Source organism: Triplophysa rosa, linkage group LG5 (assembly GCF_024868665.1).
Source record: "Triplophysa rosa linkage group LG5, Trosa_1v2, whole genome shotgun sequence".
In the NCBI taxonomy this organism is placed as follows: domain Eukaryota; kingdom Metazoa; phylum Chordata; class Actinopteri; order Cypriniformes; family Nemacheilidae; genus Triplophysa; species Triplophysa rosa.
Window position 1 is genome coordinate 13,390,044 of NC_079894.1, and position 24,913 is coordinate 13,414,956.

Below are 24,913 nucleotides of genomic sequence, written 5' to 3' on the forward strand. Positions count from 1 at the left end.
TCATCCACCGCATCGATCTGGAGCTATCTTTGCAACCATTACCTTAACTGTCTTCATTTGAATGCCTCGCATTTAAATGTAAGTCCCCTTCCCCTGTGTTGTTCCTCCTTATTTATCGACCACCTAAACCTAACTCATTATTTATCACTGAGATGTCAAATCTTCTCATACATTTTTGCACATCCTCTGCCGATGTTATAATTTTAGGTGATATGAACATCCCTGAATTTCTTCAACTACTGGACTGCTTTAATTTAAAACAACTTGTTGATGTCCCCACACATACCAGGGGGCATACCTTGGACTTGGTCATTACAAACTCTGCCCCTCTCACAAACCTGCAGGTGTATGACCTAGGTGTGTCTGATCACAAGGCCATTTCTATGGATCTGTCATCCTCATCCTCGCCTCTCCAAGCCTAAGCGGAATATCTGTTTCAGAAATTTAAAAAACATAAACCCAGAACTCTTGGCAGCAGACCTTCAGCATCTTTCCACACACTCTTTAGCAGCTGACGAAGCAGTGGACTACTACAACAGCCATCTGAGCAGCCTCCTGGACCTCCATGCCCCTGTTAAAACTGGCAAAGTCACCTTCACCTGCTCAGCTCCCTGGTTCACAGATGGGCTTCGTAAGATGAAGGCAGCAGGGCGGGTCCTTGAGCGATGCTCCTCACTGTTCACAAACAAATCTACCGGGAGCAACAACAAAAATATGCACAGTCCCTCAAAGACGCAAAGTCACAGTTTTATTCCGATGCCATCAGAAATAGCCCAGGAAATTCAAAGCAGCTTTTTTCCACTGTAAACCACCTTCTCAAACCAACCCCCCCCCCCCACTTACTGCCACTACAGAAGAGCAGTGCAATACATTTTAGGATTTTTTTACATCAAAAATTGAAGATATTCGCTCTGCCCTTTCTGGTCCTCCCGTCCGAATTGTTCCCCAATCATATACCGTCTTCAAATCCTTGAACTGCTTTCCTCAGGTTACATCAGAAGAGGTGCAGGACATCATCAGGAAGATGAAATCCTCCACCTGTTCCTTAGACCCTCTCCCAACCTCTCTGGTAAAAACCCATATCACTGTCCTATGTCCCCTGATCACCGCTATTATAAATCATTCCCTCCAAACTAGTCACGTTCCCTCTGTTTTGAAAAATGCCATAATCAGACCATTGCTCAAAAAACCTACTTTTGATCCAGAAGTCCTATCCAATTACAGGCCCATTTCTAATCTCCCCTTCATATCAAAAGTACTTGAGAAAGCAGTTGCCATCCATCTTCAGGATCACCTCAAACAAAATAATCTCTTTGAAAAATTTCAGTCAGGTTTCCGCTCTGCCCATAGTACAGAGACTGCCATTGTAAGAGTCACAAACGACCTCCTCATATCATCCGATGCTGGTTCTCCCTCCCTCCTCATTCTCCTGGACCTTTCCACTGCATTTGATACTGTCGACCATGGCATTCTTCTAAACCGGCTCCACCACACCATTGGACTAAATGGCACTGTCCTAAGTTGGTTCAAATCATATCTCACAAAACGGACAGAATACATCTCCTTGGGCCATTCCAAATCAAATCTATACACAGTCACTTGTGGTGTCCCCTAGGGGTCTGTTCTTGGCCCCATCCTCTTCATTCTTTACCTCACCCACCTTGGCCAAATCATCAGCCGTCATAAAATTTCATTCCACTGCTTTGCCGATGACACACAGCTCTATGTAAATGCCACAGCTGCAAACCCACCTTCTCAGTCATTCCCATCAAAACTCACCACCTGTCTGGAGGAGATAAAGGTATGTATGGAGCAAAACTTCCTTCAACTCAACAGCTCCAAACCCGAAGCCATCCTGGTTGGCACCCCTCACCAGACCAAATCATCATCTATAACTTGCATTACCTTTTTTGGTTCCAACATCCCCCTCTCATCAATAGTCACAAATCTTGGTGTAAAAATGGATCCCCAACTCACTTTGAAGCACATATAAATTATCTATGCAAGACCTCTTTCTACTACCTCCGTAACATTTCTAAACTCCGTCCCATTCTCTCCCTCTCAGATGCCGAAAAGCTGGTTCATGCCTTTGTCTCCTCCAGACTGGACTACTGTAACGCACTTCTCATTTGGATTCCTAGCAAGAGTTTGCAGAGGCTTCAGTACATCCAAAACTCTGCAGCTAGGATCCTGATGAGAGTGCGGAAATATGAGCATATTACCCCCATTCTCCACTAACTCCACTGGCTTCCTGTCTCCACCAGGATTGAGTACAAAGTTTCCCTCCTCACATACCAATGCATCCATGGACATGTCCCCTCCTACCTCAAAGAACTTATTAACCCACAAAACAGTATACGCCCCCTCTGCTCCACTCACTTAAATCTCCTCCACATACCCAGAACTAGACTCAGGATAATGGGAGATAGGGCTTTTAGTGCTGCTGCCCCACGTCTGTGGAATGCCCTCCCTGACACCTTGAGGGCACCTCAATCCATTGACTGTTTTAAAAAAGGTCTAAAGACATGTCTTTTTAACAAAGCTTTTGCCCCCCTTTAGTTGTTTTTATTGTTTTTAAATCTGTAGCACTTTGAGATCTTTTGATGAAAAGCGCATTATAAATAAAATTTACAATACTTAGTATTTAATGCTAAACTTACATCACATGACAGCAGTTTGAAGTTATAGCTGCACTCAGCTACATTATTTCATTACTATTTTCCCTGCTTATAACATTCCTCTGTTGTCTGATATCAATCACAAAATAAAACCAAATTAGACATAAAAAGTTTCAACAGTTGAAACTTCCAAAATCCCAACTAATAAGCTCTCCCTATTCTTCATAACATTTACTCAGTAACTTTTAATCAAAATCACTGAGTAAAGCTGTGACACGTCAGAGGAGACCTGGCTCTCCCGGCTGAGACTGGTTTCTCCCAAGGGTTTTTTTTCTCCATTTATTTATCATTGGAGTTTGGGTTCCTCGCCACAGGGCGGTGTTATATGGAGGACTAAACCTGCAAAAATTATAAATAAATAAATGTATAAATAAATAAATATGAAAAAAAATAAAGGAATGAATGGTTTGATAAAACAAAATAATTCGTTTTTAGCTATTATTGATCTTAGCTTTAACTTTTTTTTCATTTTTTAAATTGATTTATTATTTTTTGTGTCCATTTTTTATTTATTTTTAGATTCTTTTATTTATCATTTCCTTTTATTTTTACATTTATTTATTTATACGTTTATTTATTTTTATATTTATTTATTAACGCATGTATTTATTTCCACTTTTATTTATTTATTTATTCTTGAATTTATTCTTACTTTTCTGTGTCTTGTATGATTAGGGTTAGGGTTATGGTTAGGGTTCGTCATTTATCTCGCTGTCAATCTGTAATAAAACATCAATAAGCGCATCTAATTTAAATGACACATAGTCATTTGATGCATGGTTATCGACTTCATTGGCTAAATGCCGTAACTCTCTAGCTAATTGTGCGCCCGCCATAGTTACTTAACGTTATACACAAAGCAAACGATCAGTGAGTGACGTGACGTTAGTCCAAAACAAGTCAAGAGTAATTGATCAAACGCTTCAATCTATGCTGAACCAATAGTAGGCAAGACCAACCATCTAAATATCATACAAGACACAGAAAAGTAAGAATAAATTTAAGAATAAATAAATAAAAGTGGAAATAAATACATGCGATAATAAATAAATATAAAAATAAATAAACGTTTAAATAAATAAATGTAAAAATAAAAGGAAATGATAAATAAAATAATCTAAAAATAATAAATAAAAAATGGACACAAAAAACAATAAATCAATTTAAAAAAGGGAAAAAAGTTAAAGCTAAGATCAATAATAGCTAAAACGAATTATTTTGTTTTATCAAACCATTCATTCATTCCTTTATTTATTTTCATATTATTACATTTATTCGTTTATATATTTATTTATTTATACATTTATTTATTTATAATTTTTGCAGGTTTAGTCCTCCATAGTGTTGGCTTGCTCACCGGGAGACTGCATTTATTAGATATAATTTACTAGAATGATCTAGCTTGTTCTATAAACACCATGCACTGTGCTGTGTTTTACCTTTTCTGTGTTTTTCTTATTTTCCCTTGTAAAGCTGCTTTGGCCGTTAACTGGGGGCTTGCTGGCCCTGGGGACACAGCAGCTGACTCGGTGGGCGGCTCAGGAGAAGCGGCCGCTCACTAAGGGCCTGTCTGCCCAGGGAACACAGCCGCTGATTCGGAAGCCGGTTCGGGGGAAGCTGCAGCTGACTTGCAAGGATGCAAGTTCAGGGGAGCCTGACTTGGCTGCCGAATTGAGGGAAGCGGCTGCAGACGAGGGCCTGCTGGCCCTGGAACACAGCCGCTGAAATGAAAGCCAATTCGGGGATAGCTGCAGCTGACTTGGGTATCGGCCCAGGGGTGGATACATCAGACTCGGTGGCCGGCTCTGGGGAGGCTTCAGCTGACTTGGACGCCGGTTCAGGGGAAGTGGCCCTTGTTTGAGGGCTTTCTGGCTCTGGGACCGCAGCCGCTGAGACTGTGGATGACTCAGGAGAAGCGGCTGCTGACTGAGGGCCTACCTGCCCTGGGAACACAGCCACTAGGTGGGGTTGGTGACACTGGCTCTGGGAACTCGAATGGCTCTAGGGGTTCAAACCAGTCTGAATCAGAGTCAGAAGAGTACTTGAACACTGGTGGAGCAAACTTCTCGGGCAACCTCCTGTGGAACTCCCTAAAGTCCTCGCAGAAGGACATGTGAGCCCTCAATCCCCCACTCTCTCGCTGGACCAGTGAGCCATGCGATGACGAATGCCACCCTCGACGTCCCTGTGGGGTACAGATGGGACTGCTGTCCCAGCTGGGCAGCACACAGGGTCAAAAAGCAGTGGCAAAAATGAGGCTCACCCTCATACATCCCCGGTTTGATGAGGTCGGGCTCATGAGTGCCCCCCGGACAGTCAACTGGGAAGGGAGAGGTGAGGGAAACTGGCCCCGCTGATTCCATCCTTTGGTCAGACCGTCCTGTCAGGAAGGGAGTCTGGAATCAATTGTGGGGGTAACAAAAAGTTACTGCCACTGTTACTGGAGAACTCGAAAGGCCACGGGGAACTCGATCAAACACTTCAGAAGTGGTACACGATGCAAGCTAGGTAGCCGGGACAACAATCTGGGGGAATAGCAAAAGTAAACGCACAGGGACCTAAAATGGGACATGACAAGGTAAGATTAATATTAAATTACAAGACTGGGGAGTCAGTGTGAGGGAAATGATCAAAATGGTCTGACACAGGACAAGAAAAACACAGGGAATATAAAAGGCAGAAAATCTAAACACAAATGAGGAAAAGGAGGGGAGAGAGATGAAACAATGACCAAACCCAGGTGAGAAGACTGAAACAATAACGAGATAATTAATAGAGTAAAAAAAGGGCAGGGTCACAACACGATGACAAGAGAGCACATGGCTGACTGTCAAACAGGCCATGTGCTCACAACAAAAGAAAACATCAACACAGAGAAAAACAAAGACACGCTAGACAGGAACCCTGACAATATTAAACTAAAAGTAACATCTCAGTTCACAGCAAAATGTGCTGTCTGCAGGAGTATGACGTAATCTGTGCTCTGCATTGTCAGGGGAGGGGAATGCACAGATCACATTATACCTTGACGTAAAAGTGATGTAATGTTCTGACAGAATGCTTATTGTGTCTCATTGGAGGGCATAAGTGATTTTCTCTCCTGTTGCCTCTCGCCCTGTCATCTTTCTCCACACATGCAGCTCATTAAGCCTCGCTTTCTGTCTTTCACCCTCACAATCTTTCTCATGCTTGCTTGCTTGCTTGATCTCTCTCTCCCCCATCCAGCTGTCGTCATTAAGAAGCAGCACCTACGTTTAAAATAACTGTATTTGTGATGTCATCACCGCACGAGAGACTGAAAGACACCTATGTTTCTACATGGTAGATCTGGATCATGTGTTGTGACCGATTGTCTGATGGAGGTGCTGTGATGCAGTAGCTCACCATCAGCGGTCTGAACATGATCCAGTGCTCTTTTTAGCCGGTGTTAATTGAAAGTTGCAGAAAAAAGGGCAAAGATGTTCAAATGGTTGTTTTCTGCTTCATTCACCCACACAGAATCTGTAGTCCTTTATATGATGGGCAGAGTGAACTTTGGAGCCACCTACGCTCTAACCAGTTAGCGTGAAACAATGCTGACCTTCCCTAAAGCTCAACAAATAGGACTGAATCTGATTTACTGAATTACCTTCAGTAAATTTGACGGGGCTAGGCTGTCACACACGTTGCATAGCATGACTACCTTCCGTAGTGTATATCTCTGTTGTAATATAGCTCTTGGTTCCCAGGCACAGTTTAAAAGATGTTTGCTTTTAAATTCTAAGCAATATACCGAAGAGACATCGTTAATCACTTAAAGCTGTGAATATAATAGCTGGCTTGGGTGACTAAGAGCATGCCAGGCGTATCATTATTGGTCCTCTATGGAATTTGTGGTAATATTAGCAACTGGTCAGGGAGAGATATTAGAATTGTTCATCTTGTGACTCCTCAGCTGGCTGACTGGCTGGATGGATAAATAATAACAGATACCCAGAAGGATTGCCATTTTGTCACAGTGCTGAATTTACTATTACTGTAGCTAAGAAGAGCTCTTTGTTTCTCATATTTTAAATTGTGTGTGTGTGTGTGGGAAGGGTAAACCCTACAGTATGGGGACAAAATGTCCCCACAAAGATGGCAATATCCAAAATCCTTGTCCTTGTGGGGACATTTTTTTGTCCCCACGAGGAAACAAGCTTATACTGTAAATCATACAGAATTAACTTTTGTGAAAATCTAAAAGAGCAGACAGTTGTGTGTGACTTTTAGGGTTAGGGGGTGGGTTAGGGGTAGGGAATATGATATACAGTTTGTACAGTATAAAAACCATTGCGTCTATGGAATGTCCCCATAAAACATGGAAACCCAACATGTGTGTGCGTGCGTGTGTGTGTGTGTGTGTCGTGTGTGTGTGTGTGTGTGTGTGTGTGTGTGTGTGTGTGTGTGTGTGTGTGTGTGTGTGTGTGGGAAGGGTAAACCCTACGGTATGGGGACAAAATGTCCCCACAAAGATGGCAATATCCAAAACCCTTGTCCTTGTGGGGACATTTTATTGTCCCTATGAGGAAACAAGCTTATAAATCATACAGAATTCACTTTTTTGAAAATCTAAAAGAGCAGACAGTTGTGTGTGATTGTTAGGTTTAGGGGGTGGGTTAGGGAATATGATATACAGTTTGTACAGTATAAAAAACATTGCTTCTATGGAATGTCCCCATAAAACATGGAAACCCAACATGTGTGTGTGTGTGTGTGTGTGTGTGTGTGTGCGTGCGTGCGTGCGTGTGTGCGTGCGTGCGTGCGTGCATGTGTGTTAATGCCTATTATGCTTTATTAAAGAGAAAATAACATTACTGCTATAGTATATGTTATACCAAAGATTGAGTTTTGAAATGATTCAGTGAATGTGTGCAGACTTAAGATTAAATATCATATATCACTGTTATATAGCCCAATAGCAGAGGCCTTATGTTAATCTAATATAGTTATGCATTTAAAGTGTATGAAATTTAGCCTCATAGTGGTGAGGTCAAGAATTGCAACCAATGGCTCACTCACCCCTTCCTTTTGAAGCACTACGGAGGCTGACACAGGGTTAAGATGTCGTCACGTTTTCGCTTCTTTGCCGAAGGAGATAACGTGTTTATAAAGCGCACTCTGTAGGGTTGTAAGTCCGTTTAGGGCTACTGTAGAAACAACATGGCGAATTCAATGTAAGGGGGTCCGCCATATATAATATAATAGAAAATAGCTCATTCTATTACATAACGCTTCATTATGTAAGGTCTTTATACACCTCTGAAGACATAGTTATGTATATTATATTGCATTGCAAAAAGAAAAGGATGAAATAATGCAGACTAAAAGAGTGAGCGGATGAACATCTCTTTAAAAGAACACAGCAAATTGAGCAATTGAGCTCAGTCAGGCTAGTGACATTTAGAAATAGAAAGAAACACAAGCTGGGGGTTTTATCAGACCACAGTGTTTTATTTGTCTACTATTGACACTAGAATGTGGATGCCGCCAGAATTCATTTCCTCTCAGGACATTAAGCAATTTTCTCCCTCTTTCACGTGGCACTTTGGGATCCAGAGGCTAAGCACAACCACATGCATTGCAGATTGACATTGTTCACATCTAATTAGAGATCCTCATCTCCATTGGGACACAAACAACAGCGCATTAGCAAGCAGGCCAATTACCACAGACAACACTGCCGAAAGAGACGTAATGATCTTCTTTCAAACACGCCTGCTTCAGGCACAAAAACATGATGCTGTCTGTACATCACTAATTTAAAACAGAGACCCGGGACTTTGTCTCACTTACGGATGACAAATCATGACATGACGTGCCTGACATCTTCTGCTGACATCATCAATACAATTTAAGGTAAAGATTACCTACTGCATGGATGGTGACAGCACATACAGTAGTAACTAGGAAACTGAATACAACCTGCACTAATTGTGTTTTAAGGACTCAATTTCATGCATTCTCTTATGTTTCCAGACCAAAGTAAGTCATCAAATGATGCTGAAAATTTTTATATATTTCCATAAATATACAGCCGCGAAAAAATAAGAGACCATTTTAAAATGATTTGCAGTTTTTCTGAATTTACTATTTATAGGTAAAATTATCATTTTTGTTTCGTTCTTTGAACTCGTTCTTTCTTTTTCCAAATTCAAATAAAAATATTGTTTCTATTTGCATTTATTTGCAGAAAATTAAAACTGAAGAAACAGGTCAAAATAACAGAAAAGATGCTCTGTATTCTTTCAGACCCCAAACACTGCAAAGAAAACAAGTTCATATTCACTTTTAAACAATACAACAATGATATTTGTACATGAAGTTTGTTATTGTTGAAATTCAACAAACACTGGACCGGAATGGCCAAAGTACATCTAGAAATGGCGCTTAAATGAAAAATTGGAATGGTCTCTTAATTTTTTCCTCGGCTGTATATTAAGTATGTAGTGGTGTCCTGGTGTTCATAACATAGATGTCTTCTTACTAAACTGCAGGCGATTGAGCTCATCAGGAAAAGGAGATGTTGAATTAAGTGTAGTGGTGGGTAGAGCTATAATCGGGCCTTAAAAGTTAGGCCTGACAGGGTCCGAGCCCGACAGAATTCGGCCCGAGCCTGACAAGTACATTAATTTTGATTGACAGCTTTTTAAAAGCCCGAACCCGTTTACAGCCAGACATTAGGCTATTCAAATGTGCGCACGCACACAGCTTTTTGTCAAGAATGCGTCATTTATACATGTTTTAACATAATTTATTAATGACTAACGTAGGCTATAGGCCACTTGGAAGTTGGAACAAAGAAATAAAATAAGTCCTCTGTAACATCGTAACATCTCACATATCCCACTGGCTCATTATTCTCATTATCACATGGTCAAACCTTTTCCTCACCTCAGACTTTGCTTTAGTTGCTGGTGCAACCAAAACGTAATCGCCAGAGGCAAGCCTCCGTTTCACCTCCTCAGCATGCATTTTCGCATCTTTCTCGCGCTAATCGGAACGCATCACATGACCGCTCATTTACTTTGCAAGCCCGTGCCCGGCCCGAGCCCGTGTAAAATGATAGAAATTAAGCCCGAACCCAACCGAAACCGTCGGGTCACGTCGGGTCCGTCGGGTTCGGGCAAAGATCTTCAGCTCTAGTGGTGGGTGGTTCTCTATTATAGATTGAAAAACCTACTAAAATGTATGTCACTATTATTATTAAAATGCTATGCCATATTTCTATTTTTAATTTATATGAACTATATTATTGGTCACACACTTCCAATACACGTGTGTTAGAACCATTAGTAGAATACATGCAGTGACTCTAATAGCTACTCTATTAAATAATATGTGAAGTAATCTGAGAGCTGTCTGAACACTTGAGAGAACTCAACACCCTCAGGCTTTTATAGATGCTACTGCAGTCCAGAATCTTAAACAGCAATGTTTAAAGAGGGCTCAGAGGCACAGTTTCTCAAGTTTTCAATGAGAATTTAACGAAAAAACACACATGAAATTAGAGCTGTGTGTCACAAGCGCGTGTGCAGTTCTGAAAACAAGACATCATTGTAACATGTTCCTTTGTCTGACATTTAGTGCATTTAGAAGAATGTCTGCAGTCTGGGTTTGCAGTTAGGATTTCATTTTAGATTAGATTAGATTAGATTAGATTCAACTTTATTGTCATTACACATGTACAAGTACAAGGCAACGAGGTCTAACCAGAAGTGCAATAAGCAAGTGCAGGATATACAGTTGTGCATAAATACATAAATACAGGATAAAGCAAAATTATGAAGAATTTACAAGTGGGAATGTACTATGACCATTATATACAGATGGCTATTTACTGAAAACAGAAAATTTACTGATGGATATGTACAATATAAATTAGACTATGCAGAACAGTAGTGCAATGAATATAAAGTGTGCATAAATTATGGACAGCAGCTATTAAATTAAAGTAAACAGTGCAGTAGATGAGTTAATGCAGTATTCAGTACATAGTACTGGAGTGCAAATGATGCGGTATATGTGTAATAATCCAGTAGTGCAAATAACATTAGTACATAGTACTGGAGTGCAAATGATGCAGTATATGTATAAATAGTCCGGTAGAGCAAGTAAACATGTAGTACAGGTGTAGACAGTCCAGTCGTTATTTGACAGTCCATTTGTAATTATGTGCAAAATATTTAATAGATAAGAGGTGGATAATCCATTATATATTTATGGTTGGCTGGTTGTTATTCGAGCACAAAGAAAATGTTCGTCACATGCATTTGTTTACCACTAAATTTGACATTTTGGGGTAGTACCTCATAGAGATGAGTTCTTCCACCAGCTGAATCGTTTTATAACATTTTATAAGCTTTCCTGTGGCTCAGTGGTTAGAGCATAGCACTAGCAATGCCAAGGTCATGGTTTCGATCCCAGGGGATTGCACACAGTCAGAAACAAAATGTATAATACAATGCAATGTAAGTCGCTTTGCATAGAAGCGTCTGCCAAATGCATAAATGTAAATAATGCTTGTGCACTGCTTTCAGAAGGTGCCACAAATTCTCCTTTAACTTAGAAACGACAAAGCATTTACCTTTCCACAATAACACTCTAATGTAAAATTGGCCGGCCCTATAGTTTAGGTGCTTTATTTCGTCTTTATTGCTGCTCTATTTCATATTTAACAGTTGCATGGGAGGTGAGTCAAGAACGCAGGTCTGGAGTGAGTCATCTGCACATTTAATTTAGCAAAAGGTGGATTCATACCCTTTAGATTTGAACTAAAAAGGAATGATAATGATTGCTGAGTGGCTGTTCACACTTGGCCTTTACTGTGACACCATACAAGAGGTTACTTTTTTAATTTAGGAGTGAGTCTAAAAAAATAAAGAAGCGATAAGTCTGTTGCCTTTGGGTATATATGGTTTTGAAGGCTCTAATGTAAATTTATACTATCAAACTAATAGAAGACCAACAGCTGAGAATCTAACAATAACATTATACATAATCATTAAATGTATATGTGGGAAATCCTATAACCTGAAGGCTGTTATTAGATGTAAATGGAGTGCAAGTAATCTCTATAAATGGCAGTCGTTTTGAAGAAATAATGTTCAATATAATGAGGAAGTTCTGGTCACGTGAGATATGAAATATGAATGAGGAGGTCATTAGGAATTTAATTGAGTTCCCATTAGATTAAAGGGATACTTCGCCCAAAAATGAAAATTCTGTCATCATTTACTCACCTCAGGTAGTTCCAAACCTGTATACATTTCTTTGTTCTGCTGAACATCTGCAAGAATGTCAGTAACCAAACAGATCTCATCCCCCATTAACTCCCACAGTATTTTTTCCCTACTATGACATCTGTTTGGTTGAAAATCTGTTTGGTTACTGACATTCTTCCAGATATCTTCCTTTGTGTTTACCAGAGCAAAGTAATTTGTACAGGTTTGGAACAACCTGTGGGTGAGTAAATGATGGCAGAATTTTCATTTTTTGGGTGAACTATCCCTTTAAGGATGTATCCACAGCAGATAACTGTGTAATATAATACCCTGTAATGGCACTTCTCTTTTATCAAAGTGACATTTATGAGGATAAAACCTAAGCTCTGCGGAGACCTCTTCCGGATATACATGAAGGTTTAGTGAAGCAAGTTTGTTTGTTCAGGAGGAGAGGGGCAGGTAAGATTAGATAGTCAATTCTTAAATATATTTGCAATCAAGACTCTGATGTTCCACTGATAACCCTATTTGCATATCACAAATAATATGCAATTAAATAAAATGAATGATGAAGACCAATGCAATCAATGTCTTTATGGGAAATAATTATTTTTCAGTCTATTTTTTCATGCATCGTTTATTACTCTTCTACCTCACTATATCTTCAAAGGGCTGACTGTGAATGCAAGATGTAGGCAGTTCTTACTGTTAGCTATAGCTTGTGTTCTGGTTCTGCCCACCTCTCCTGAGCGCAGCGATAACTCACCCAGCTGTCATTTTGCCAATGGGTGTAAATTAATCTTACATGTACTGAGTAGGGCTTAATGATGCAGGACAGTGACCCATTCGTGGAATTTTCTCTCAGCCTGCGCAATACTTGTTTTTGGTAAATAAACCAACCCATCACTGAAATTTTATACTGGAAAATTTAACCACAAATGATGTGTTTTACTGGCTAACAGAAAACATTTGTCAGTGCAAGTATAACCCAAATTAGGTAATGTTGATTGTAAATCAGTGGTTTGTTGATTTATACAATTTTTCCTTACGGGAACTTGACAAGCCTTAGGAAAATTTACTGTGATTTTAATATGATAAAAGTGTAATAAATGACCATGTAATATATTTGGCAGATTGATTAACATTTGAGATACCTTAGTTTTACTTACTGGTCTATATAAATGGCTTTACTACATATACCGTGGTTAAACTATGGTTATAGTGGTGAGACAATATTAAATTTGAGTTTATTATGATTTAACTACTAATAAAGGCAAAAAACTATGGTTACTTTCTTAGTAGAAAGTGCTGTTACAGTCTAAAAAAGGTGCATATGTATGTAGGATGCGTTAGTCAACAGTTCAACACTCTTATTTATTGTAAACAACTCCCTGGTCGTATTTAAGTTGTGTATGAACAAACTATACATTTACAATGATATGCAGAAATTATTTATAAACAAAAAATAAAAATAATGTACAGATTTAAATTTCTTTTTTGGTGGTCTTTTCATTCGCCTTTCTTTGCATGAACATGACACGACGAAACAAAAACATGAAAGCCAGCTTTATTTCATTGGTAGAGCACATTTATAGGCGGGACATGCCTGGTGACGTTTTGAACAGCTAATCGGCTATTGGGTATTTGTTTAAAGGCCCTCGATCTAATTGGTGAGTGGTTTGGCAGTCTTGACCAATCAATGCAGAGTGGAAGGATTTGAAAACCGAGGCGTGCGCATCATAATGACCAGCTGATGCTGTGATCTGCTGTTCAAGTTTGCAAGAAAGGTAAGTCAGATTTCTGAATAAAAACAAGAAATTATTCCATTTACGTATGGTGGATTTAAATTTTACTTGAGGTCCGAGCATATTCGCGTGTTTTTAACAATTTACAAAATGCTTCGAACCATAAACCTTTGTTAAATCTTTAAACAAAGCACATGGCAAGTGGTTTTAATGAATTTGTTAAAAAATCGAATAGGAAGTACTTCGATAATAGATATTACGTTTTTTGTGTGTTTTCCTTAGGCAAAAACATGAGCTACATTGAGCCAGCTGAGCTTCAGTGTACCGTAGCAGTGGAACGCTTGAATCCGGCAGGTCAAGCCATCAAACGGCAGCACATACGCAAAGCCACCGTCGTATTAGGTCGCAACGAGTTTCAGGAAATCGTTATGCGTGTCCACGATGGCAAAGCTCCTCAAAGCTTCATGCTGCGTGACTTCCGGCTTTTCACTCGTTTTGCAAAGGACGGTAAATGTACAGTTAAATTCGTACCGGAGAACACACAGGTTCTGATCTCGGACTGTCCGCCAGATCGTTTGAAGATGTTCCTGAAGACGCTCAGCATCAAGCACCAGGCATCCCAAAGCGTCAAACCTATGAGTCATAGAGCTAAAATACGAGCTGGTCTTCCTCGATCATTTGAGACCATCAGTCCTCTCCAGCTGAAAGATGTACAGAAGGCGAACGAGCTGAGAAGTCAAGTAAATTCCCCGATCCAACTCAAAGGTCCTTCAGAAAGATCTGTCAATAGAATCCTGGGTGAAAGGCAACAAGTAAAGAGACCCAGACCTGAATGTGATGCTAGCCCGGTATGTTTGCGCTTTTATTTCTATCTTTCTATTTTCTATCTGTTTGTTTTCTGTACCCCAACATGGATGTCACCATCATGCATTTGAGATTTAAAATATTTTTGTAGGTTAAAGCACTTCACCCCAATAAGAAGCCCGTCTTGGTTCTGCCTCTGGCACAGAAGCTAAGCAAAGATCAAACTGCAGTTCTTAATGCAGTTTTGAGTGGCAAAAATGTGTTTTTCACAGGCAGTGCAGGTAACCGATTATTACCATTATTTTTTTGGTTTGTCTTTCACATAGTGACAAGTACGCATGAGGTTTTTTTGTGCTATTTTTGGATAATCTATGGTTTTGTCACTATTTTATTTCTTTGATATTTTAAATCTTTCTTAGGTACAGGAAAGTCATTTTTGCTGAAGAGGATTGTGGGCTCTCTGCCTCCCAAAAGCACCTTTGCTACTGCGAGTACTGGTGTTGCAGCTTGTCACATAGGAGGGACCACACTGCACAATTTTGCAGGTTAGCAAACATTTTGCATGATGATTTGACCATCAGTTTCAATGCAGTGCTCTTCACATTTGGATTTCGCTGATATTACATTTAGATCTGTGGGTCAGTGATAGAGCATTGCGTTAGCAGCGCAAAAGGTTGTGGGTTCGATACCCAGGGAACACGTGTACTGATACAATGTATAGCTTGAAAGAATGTACTGTAAGTATAAAAGCATCTGCTATATGTGTAAATGTAGATCAGAATGGGTTTGTAGGGATCAAATGACTTCATTTACATTTCTCTGTAGACAAATAGTGTATCATGCATGCCAAAGAATGGCTCGTCATATATAATTTATGGTAGTTTTTTATAACGGTCTATACATTGTTACTCCAGATCAAACAGTGACAACAAATGATGGGGGGGATTATTTTACGACGTTCTATTTTTTTAAGTGTTTCTCAAATACATAGAAAGGTTTTGATTTGTGTGAGTTTGAATCATTTTCATCTGTCTCTTATTATCAGGTATTGGGTCTGGCTCTGCTCCTCTTGAACAGTGTCTTGAGCTTGCACAACGTCCTGGAGTGTTGCAGCACTGGACCACTTGTAAACATCTCATTATTGATGAAATCTCAATGGTGGAGGCAGAGTTTTTTGACAAACTGGAAGCAATAGCCAGGTAAGAAATGTTACATGTCTGAAACGAGTTTAATGAACGTGGCATGTGATTTTGCTTTCAGTACAATCAATTTTCCACATGGATAAAATTCAATCAAAAGAACAGTGATCAGCGTATATTGTGTTAGGGGTTATGAAAATTGCATCTGATGTTTTTGAACCTGTTCAGTGACTGCATTTATACCTGATTAGTAACATCTGCATTTGTCACTCGGGAGTTTCACTTAATGGTCACCAGATGGCAAACGTATTTAAATGTGTTTTGATAACTATATGCCATCAATTATCATTTACATAGACCCCAGTCGGGGCTGATTTAAAGCTTAGCAGCTTTAAAGCTTCTTCATAAACATTAGACCAGGATTGCATTGTAAGAGGATTGATCTGTAACATTGTTTGTAGATCTATCAGAAGATCTACTGAACCATTTGGAGGGATTCAGCTAATAGTGTGTGGAGACTTTCTTCAACTTCCACCTGTAACAAAAGGAAAAGACAAACCTAATTTTTGTTTCCAGGTATGGCTGCAACTGCCAAGTTCCATCTGTCTGCATTGTTATTTAATGTCTCAAAATATGTTTTTTTATTTCAGTTATGTGTCCACAGTATTTTATTTTGGAGTCATAAGATCTTGTTCATTATACTTGCAGTCTAGAAGCTGGAGAAAATGTATCCGTATGAATATGGAGCTGACGGAGGTGCGCAGACAAACCGATAAGACCTTCATATCTCTCCTCCAGGCTGTGAGAGTGGGCAGGTACTGAGATTATAACACGGCCACATTCATTGTTCTTTGCAGTGAGTCATTGGCTTTTAGTCTTTTTGGGAAGAAGTCCTGTGGTTCAGAGCATGACCCAAGATTCTTGGTGGTTTTGTTATAAGTGTTATAGTGTGTTATAACAACAGCTGGGATATTGTAATCACTTCAAAGTTTTGATTCAGTTCAAGCTATTTTCACATCAAGTCACACCTTCAATGTTTCCCCTGGGATTCAAGCCAGTACCTGTAACACTGAATCACCCTTCTGTAGAGTCACAGAGGAAGTAACCGCACGGCTCCTGAAAAGTGCCAATCACTGCATCGAGAGGGATGGTATCCTAGCAACCAGACTATGCACACACAAGGATGATGTGGAGCTCACTAATGAGAGTAAACTCAAACAGTTACCAGGTTTGTCCTAGAAAGAAAAATAATTTAAAACTACTAACTAGAAGAGGCAGGTGTTGGGGATTGCCACATGTTGAGTAAGATCACCGGAAATGGATATCTTTTTTTAGAAATCCATCCGGCACATCTGGATCCTGCAGTGACAACATGTGCAGTTGTCCAGCACTGTTATCATTTAAGTAATTTGCAGGAAGCGAGATCCAACTTGCATGTGTTTCAGGGCCTATGCGAGTGTTTGAGGCTGTGGACAGTGACCCTATGCTGGTTCAGACTATTGACTCTCAGAGTCCAGTGAGTCGCTCGTTACAGCTTAAAGTGGGAGCTCAGGTAAGATGCTACCCACCCTATCCAAGCAAACATTTACCCTGAAGTTTAATGTCAAATGAAAATGTGATGTATTTTAAAACTCAGGTCATGCTTACTAAAAACCTGGATGTCCAAAGAGGTCTAGTGAATGGAGCAAGAGGTGTAGTGATTGACTTCCAGTCGGGAAATCATGGTATGACTGTTCTTAATTATTTTTAGCATAATTATTATTGCAATTGGATCCCCACCATTTTTTAAATGTTTATTTAAAATCCTTTGTGGAATGGAAGTACAAATACAACCTCAACCAATAAATAAAAAAATGAAAGACGGTTCCATGCAACTAGCCCATTGAAGTATTGTCAAAATGTGTCACAATGCTTTATTAGTTTATGAAGTAAAAAAACATCTGGACGTATTAATAGACTGAGATCCACACAAATATCTGGCATTAATTTCTGCATCTAGTTATGGTATAAAAATAGCATATTTGAAGGTCAAGTGTATGAAATTTTGTGGAATCTAACGGTGTGGATCCCCCTGCCTTTAGAAGCACTACAGAGGCTGACACAGAACTAAGATGTTGTCACGTTTCCGCTTTTTTCCTGAAGGAGATAACTTATTTAAGAAATGTGCTTTGTAGAGCAGTTTGTCCATTTAGGGCTACTGTAGAAACAACATGGTGAATTCCATGCAAGGGGATCTGTGGTGTATGTACAGTGAGGGAAATAAGTATTTGATCCCCTGCTGATTTTGTAAGTTTGCCTACTTACAAACAAATGAAGGGTCTATAATTTTTATGGTGGGTTTATTTTAACTGATAGACACAGAATATTAAAAAAAATCAGGGGAAAAAAATGTTATATAAAGGTTATAAATTGATTTGCATTTCAGTCAGTGAAATAAGTATTTGATCCCCTACCAACTAGCAAGAATTCTGGCTCCACAGATTGGTTATGTGCCTATATGGACCACAGATTAGTCCTGTCACTTTAAGAAAGTACTCCTAAATCAGCTTGTTATGTATATAAAAGATGCCTGCCAACAGAATCTGTATCTTCCAGTTCAACCTCTCCAACACCATGGTCCAGACCAAATAGGTTTTAAAGGATGTCAGCGACAAGATTGGAGACCTGCACAAACCTTGAATAGGCTACAGACAGAAGCTTGGTGAGAAGGAGACAACTGTTGGTGTGATTATTTGGAAATAGAAGATATACAAAATAACTATCAAATGCCCTTGTTCTGGAGCTCCCTGCAATATTTCCCCAATGGGGTAAAGATGATCATGAGAAATGTTAAAGATCAGCCCAGAACTACACGGAAGAAGCCTGTTAATGATTTCAAGACAGTTGGGAACACAGTTAGCAAGCAAAACATTGGTAACACATTGGTAACACGCTATGCCACAGTAGACTGAAATCCTGAAGCACCCGCAAGGTCCTCCTGCCCAAGAAGGCCCGCCTGGCTCGTCTTAAGTTTGACAATGAACATAAAAATGATTCAGAAAAGGCTTTGGCGAAAGTGCTGGCACTGCTGTGAGACCAAAATGGACTCCTGTGTTTGGAGGGAGAGAAATGCTGACTATGAGCCCAAGAACATCATGTCTACAGAGAAGCACAGTGTTGGAAACATTCTGCTTTAGGGCTTTTTCTCTGCTACAGGTATACAGGATGACTTCACCGCATTGAGGGGCTGAGGGACGGGCCCATGTACCGTAAAATCTTGGACGAGAACCTCCTCCCCTTAACTAGGTCACTGAAGATGGGTCATGGATGAGCCTTTAACATGACAAAGACGCAAAACATATTGCCAAGACAACCAAATAGTGGCTTAAGGAGAAGCACATTAAATGTCCTAGCCAGTCTCTAGACCCTAGTCCTATAGAACCTCTGTGAAGGAGGCTAAAACTCCAATTTGCTGAGCGACAGCCAAGAAACCTTAAAGATTGACAGAGGAGTGGACTAAATGTATCCGGACACATGTGCAAACCTGGTGACCAACTATCAGAAATGTCTGACCTCTGTGCTTGCCAACAAGGGTTTCTCCACAAAGTACAAAGTTATGTTTTGCTTGGGGATCAAATACTTATTTCACTGACTGAAATGCAAATCAATTTATAACCTTTATATAACATTTTTTTCCCCTGATTTTTTTTAATATTCTGTGTCTATCAGTTAAAATAAACCCACCATAAAAATTATAGACCCTTCATTTGTTTGTAAGTAGGCAAACTTACAAAATCAGCAGGGGATCAAATACTTATTTCCCTCACTGTAGATAGAAATGGCTCATTCTAAGGTGGTAATAACATAATGCTTCATTTATGTAAGGTCTTTATACACCTCTGAAGACATAGTTATGTATATTATATTTAGATTTTTTTTTAGATTTAGATTCAATTTATTGTCATTGCACATGTACAAGGCAACGAAATGTGACCTCTGCATTTAACCCATCCAGAGAGTAGTGAACACACGTACCCCCGGAGCAGTGGGCAGCTATCACTACAGCGCCCGGGGAGCAAGTAGGGGTAAGGTGCCTTGCTCAAGGGCACCTCAGTTGTTACCCGCCGGCCCTGGGAATCGAACCGGCAACCTTCTGGTCATGAGTCCGACTCTCTAACCATTAGGCCACAACTGCCCCTAAGCCCCTATATTGGATTTCTGTCAAGAGATCCTCCAAAAAATTACACACAGCAACATTAAACATGCTACATGATGTGAGAAATAGTGATATGCTCATGATCATCCCTCCCTCAGGTCTCCCACGAGTGAAATTCCTCTGCGGGGTTGCCGAGGTAATGAAGAGAGAGCGCTGGATGTTAAAAGCATCGGGGGGTCATTACTTGAGCCGACAACAGCTGCCGCTCAAACTAGCCTGGGCCATTTCAATCCACAAGAGTCAGGTGAGCCCTACACCGTCATCACATCTGGAGTCATTAAGCATCAGTGTCTCCAGATGCTTGGTTAGTGAGCCTCTGATTCAAACCTGCATGCTTAAAACTATCTAATATTTTAGAATTATTCTGTTGGCCTTCCATCTTTGGTTACCCATTGTGGTACTCGGGGGGGTTGGGGGTTGAGAATGAAAATCAGATTCCTCTCAGCAGCTGCAATTTAATGTTTTTGAAAGCGGTATTACAGCAAATGACTTTGTGCTGGAATGGTGCGTTCATGTGTCTTTAAAAACAGATTGTTAGCATCATTATGCCCTGTTTTTTGACTCATTAACTTGTCCATGTGTTTGGACTGTGTGGCTTCTGCATTGGTCAACTTGCAGTGTTTTCCAGGGGAACAAGGTTCGTGTGGTAACCACGGTCAAGTTAGCCTCTGCTGGTACATAGATTCTACATATATCTGCACCGGGCAGTGTTTCTCAATTGATGGCCATTCAAAATTTGCAATGCATCTGATAAATTAAACATTTTACAGCCATTTAAAAATTCAAATTTATTAAAGGGATACTTCACCCAAAAATGTGTATTGGCAAGTGCTTCCCGATACGATACATATCATGATAGATGGGTCACGATACAATATATTACTATGTATTTCGATACGATACACATTTGCGATATATTGCAATACATTAAATAGAAAATGTAAAAAACAGAGCTAGAAATACAACATGCTGTGCACCACCTGGGGTTTTCTGTAAGGATAAGTGTAAAAACATCCCTTACCTCTGCAGAGTGGCCATGATGTGCGATGCATGGACCTTTAGATCAGAGGTTTGGGTTCTCAAACTGTGGATTGCGCCCCTCAAGTGGGTAGCACAGGGGAATAAGGTGGCTCACGCAAGTCACTTGGCTGTTGTGGTGCATTACAGTTAAAACAATGAACATGGGCACTGGTGGTATAAAACCCCTGGTTCATCTGTGCTGTAAATGCCCTGGTGTCACATCCGTGAAAGCACAATAAATGTCATTGTTACTTTTCTTAATAAACTTTGTCTAATGCACTGCAGTAGCCAAGTGACTTGTGTAATGACTTGCAAAGCCTACAAACAGCATTATTTGATATAACTCATTAATCCATGACTTGTATTTAAAACCAAAGCACACCCACACATTAGCTGTGAGAGCTCGAAGCGTTCTTAGATTTTTCGCCGTGCTCGCTTCCACTTACTTTTGGCCAATGTATATGACATGATTTTTAAAAAATTATCGATAGTAGAAAATTTTTGCACAGCCCTATCATTTACTCGCCTTCGAGTTGTTCCAAATCTGTAGACATTTCTTTGTTCTGATGGTTCATTAAAATGTGTTGTCGTAGCTTCTGACATTTAAGGTTTTGGGACTGAGTGTGTTCTCGTGGTCCCATCAGCCAATTAGGATTGTCAAAATATCTCTGTTATCGGCAGAAGTGTCAGACTAATTACGCTTATGAGCTGTTTGAGGCTAATTGTCAGTTTCATTTGCCATTTCTGTAGAGGAACTGATGAAAAGGGCTAATTAAATCTACTCATCACCATGATATCGTTCTCCTAAGTCTCTGCAGTGCAGTAGAGCAATGTTTTTTTTCTTTTGGCAAAAGAGTGGTGTAATCTTTTTCTTTGTCTGTGTTTAGGGCATGACTTTGGATTGTGTGGAGATTTCCCTGGCCCGTGTCTTTGAGAGTGGCCAGGCATATGTCGCTCTGTCCCGTGCTCGGAGTCTGGAAGGCTTGCGTGTGATGGACTTTGATCCACGAGTGGTGCAGGCCAACCAGGATGTGCTGCTCTTTTATAAAAAACTGAGAAGGGAAAGGCTTCTTATGCAGGTCACTGCCAACGTTATATTAATTATTTTCCTGAGACACATGCTATTTTAGATCAGACCGGCTCGGTTATAAACCGTGTGAAAGGAAAGCTCCAATTACTGGATGTTTTTATGGCAATTTTTGTGATGAAGAATTGTTCAGTTTTCACCATATTATTGGTCTCATTGTAATTCTCTTCTCTTTCTACAGTCCTCAATGGATGAGTTTGTTGGACAGCGCAATACGGAGAATGATCCTTGGTGAGGCGACATCAAGCTCCACTTTTCATTTGCACTGTGTGCATGTGTAATATTTGAACGATGGTTTTCATTTGTTTTTATTTCATAAATCATGATTTCTTATGATTTACATGCTGTTCACATCTTCATTTTTTCAGATGTATATTTATTTTATGACGTTTTGTGACCAAATTTTTTTAATAAAGTTGATAGTGTTTATTTATATATATTTTTTAATGTATTTTTATTGACTTTACCATTTATATCATACGACCACAACAAGACAGAACATGAAAAGGGCCAAAAAAAAGACTAAGTAGAAAAGTATATGAATAAATGCGTACAAAAAAACATAAACATTAAAAAAAACACAAAAGGGGTAAATAACATTTACCCTGTACAATAAACTGACTGAAATATTGTTTTACATCAAACCATACTTTGATCATGTTCACCACAATGGGATTTACAGTAGACTTTTTAAGATCTTTAAATTCTAGAGATACAGATTTAATGGACAACTATATTCATCCATGGGGGATGGTTCTGGGGTGAAAAGTGTTCTGAGTTGGGATGCCCAATAGTACCACTGTATGTTAGGACACTGAAGTCCTCCCCTATCATATGGGAGATACAAAAGAGAGAGCCGGAGTCGTGGACGTCTGTTGTTCCTGATAAATTTAGTAAAAAAGTTTTTTTAAGAGGTTTATAGCGGAAGATAGTGGAATATTCTGAAACAAATATAAAAACTTTGGCAAAATGTTCATTTTTAAAATATTTATTCTACCAATTAGGTATATGGGTAAAGACGACCATCTTTCTGTTGACTGGTTTATACTGTCATAAAGAGGGTCGTAATTCACTTGAGAAATTTCTTCAATCTTCGGTACAATTTTAATGCCCAAATATGTAAAACATAGATGCTGTCTATCATTTTCGTTTAATAGCATAATAGAACATTTAGATTTATTAATTTTGTACCCCGAAATTTTCCCAAATATTTCAGTTAAATGTAATAATGCAGGTTTAATCTAGATTTTTAAAAAAGATAATAATATCGTCTGCGGATAAAGCAATTCTATGTTCCTCCTGTCCCATTGTTATACCATTTAGGCCCACATGACGTTTTACAGCTAGAGTTCTATAGAAATAGGAAAAAGGAGAGGTGAAAGAGGACACCCCTGCCTGCACCCCCTACCAATACTGAATGGTTTTGAAACCCTATCATTTGTCAAAACGGCCATATGGATTATTATAAAGTAACTTGATCCAACTTTGAAATTGTTTGCCAAACCCATAATCTATCTAATAGTTCAAATAAATCTGGCCATTCGACCCTATCGAAGGCCTTTTCAGCATCCAATGATAGAAGGGCTGTATCTCGTTCCCCCCTCTGTTCATGACGAATATTAAATACTCTTCGAACATTTTGAAATCCCTGTCTTCGCTGTATAAAACCATTTTGGTCAATTCCTATCAGTGTTAATTCTAGCCTTCTTGCTAAGATTTTACATAATATTTTTGTATCCAAATTTAAAAGACTAATTGGACCCATATTTTCGCATCTTGTATTTGTTTTTCCTGGTTTTGGTAATAATGTAATTAGTGCTTCTTTCATCGAAGTAGGAAGTATTCCTTCATGGCATGCTTCTAATATCATATCTAGAAAAGGTTGCAATAGTTTTTCCTTGAATTTTTTTATAGATTTCAATATCTTCCATTTCCTGCACTGTTATGTCTTCATCCAGTTTTTTCCTTATATTCCTCTGATAGTTGCGGTAAATTTAAATTATCCAAAAATTGTGTCTGAACATACAAGTTAACAGGGCATTCAGGACTGTACAGATTATTATAATAATGACTAAATACTTCATTCATTTTTAATGGATCTACTATACTTTCCCCTGGACCTTCAATAGGCCTAGTTATAAAAGCACGTTCTGTTTGCGTCTTTTTTGTATATTGTAAGGATTTTATTTACAAGTACTTGGATTGCAATTTTTTTCTTTCCAACAATACTTTACAGATACATAAAAATGTGTGTGAGAGCAGGCCAAATTTGGACTTTAATGGAAATACTTCAATGCCATTAAATGCTTTCAAACAGTGATTCAAAGTTTTTACTTTAGTTTTTGGGGGGAGGGGGTGGACAGATACTGTGAGCCTGCAATTTTCAGTTTTTCTGAGACATCATTCACTACCACAGTAGCAAAAAATATGTTATATGTTGAACACAAAATAATATACACTCACCTAAAGGATTATTAGGAACACCTGTTCAATTTCTCATTAATGCAATTATCTAATCAACCAATCACATGGCAGTTGCTTCAATGCATTTAGGGGTGTGGTCCTGGTCAAGACAATCTCCTGAACTCCAAACTGAATGTCAGAATGGGAAAGAAAGGTGATTTAAGCAATTTTGAGCGTGGCATGGTTGTTGGTGCCAGACGGGCCGGTCTGAGTATTTCACAATCTGCTCAGTTACTGGGATTTTCACGCACAACCATTTCTAGGGTTTACAAAGAATGGTGTGAAAAGGGAAAAACATCCAGTATGCGGCAGTCCTGTGGGCGAAAATGCCTTGTTGATGCTAGAGGTCAGAGGAGAATGGGCCGACTGATTCAAGCTGATAGAAGAGCAACTTTGACTGAAATAACCACTCGTTACAACCGAGGTATGCAGCAAAGCATTTGTGAAGCCACAACACGCACAACCTTGAGGCAGATGGGCTACAACAGCAGAAGACCCCACCGGGTACCACTCATCTCCACTACAAATAGGAAAAAGAGG

At 39.4% G+C, this 24,913-nt stretch overlaps 1 protein-coding gene across 1 annotated transcript; it reads left to right on the top strand.

Annotated features, from left to right (window-relative positions):
* The first annotated feature begins 13,616 nt into the window (after positions 1 to 13,616).
* On the top strand, positions 13,617 to 22,322 carry pif1 (PIF1 5'-to-3' DNA helicase homolog (S. cerevisiae)). Its single transcript, XM_057334261.1, has 13 exons — positions 13,617 to 13,707; positions 13,948 to 14,513; positions 14,621 to 14,750; positions 14,889 to 15,014; positions 15,515 to 15,668; positions 16,070 to 16,184; positions 16,317 to 16,423; positions 16,697 to 16,836; positions 17,054 to 17,160; positions 17,245 to 17,332; positions 19,902 to 20,047; positions 21,711 to 21,902; positions 22,092 to 22,322. Exons 2-13 carry the CDS (start codon positions 13,956 to 13,958, stop codon positions 22,143 to 22,145), a joined length of 1,917 nt encoding a protein of 638 aa, XP_057190244.1. The 5' UTR covers positions 13,617 to 13,707; positions 13,948 to 13,955; the 3' UTR covers positions 22,146 to 22,322.
* The last annotated feature ends 2,591 nt before the right edge of the window (positions 22,323 to 24,913 follow it).

Bases quoted from the DNA above. Each gene is read 5' to 3' on its own strand.
- pif1 (XM_057334261.1), top strand. From the start codon at position 13,956: ATGAGCTACATTGAGCCAGCTGAGCTTCAGTGTACCGTAGCAGTGGAA. The intron at 14,751-14,888 runs GTAACCGATTAT...AATCTTTCTTAG, and splicing joins GTTTTTCACAGGCAGTGCAG to GTACAGGAAAGTCATTTTTG. The intron at 15,015-15,514 runs GTTAGCAAACAT...TCTTATTATCAG, and splicing joins CACACTGCACAATTTTGCAG to GTATTGGGTCTGGCTCTGCT.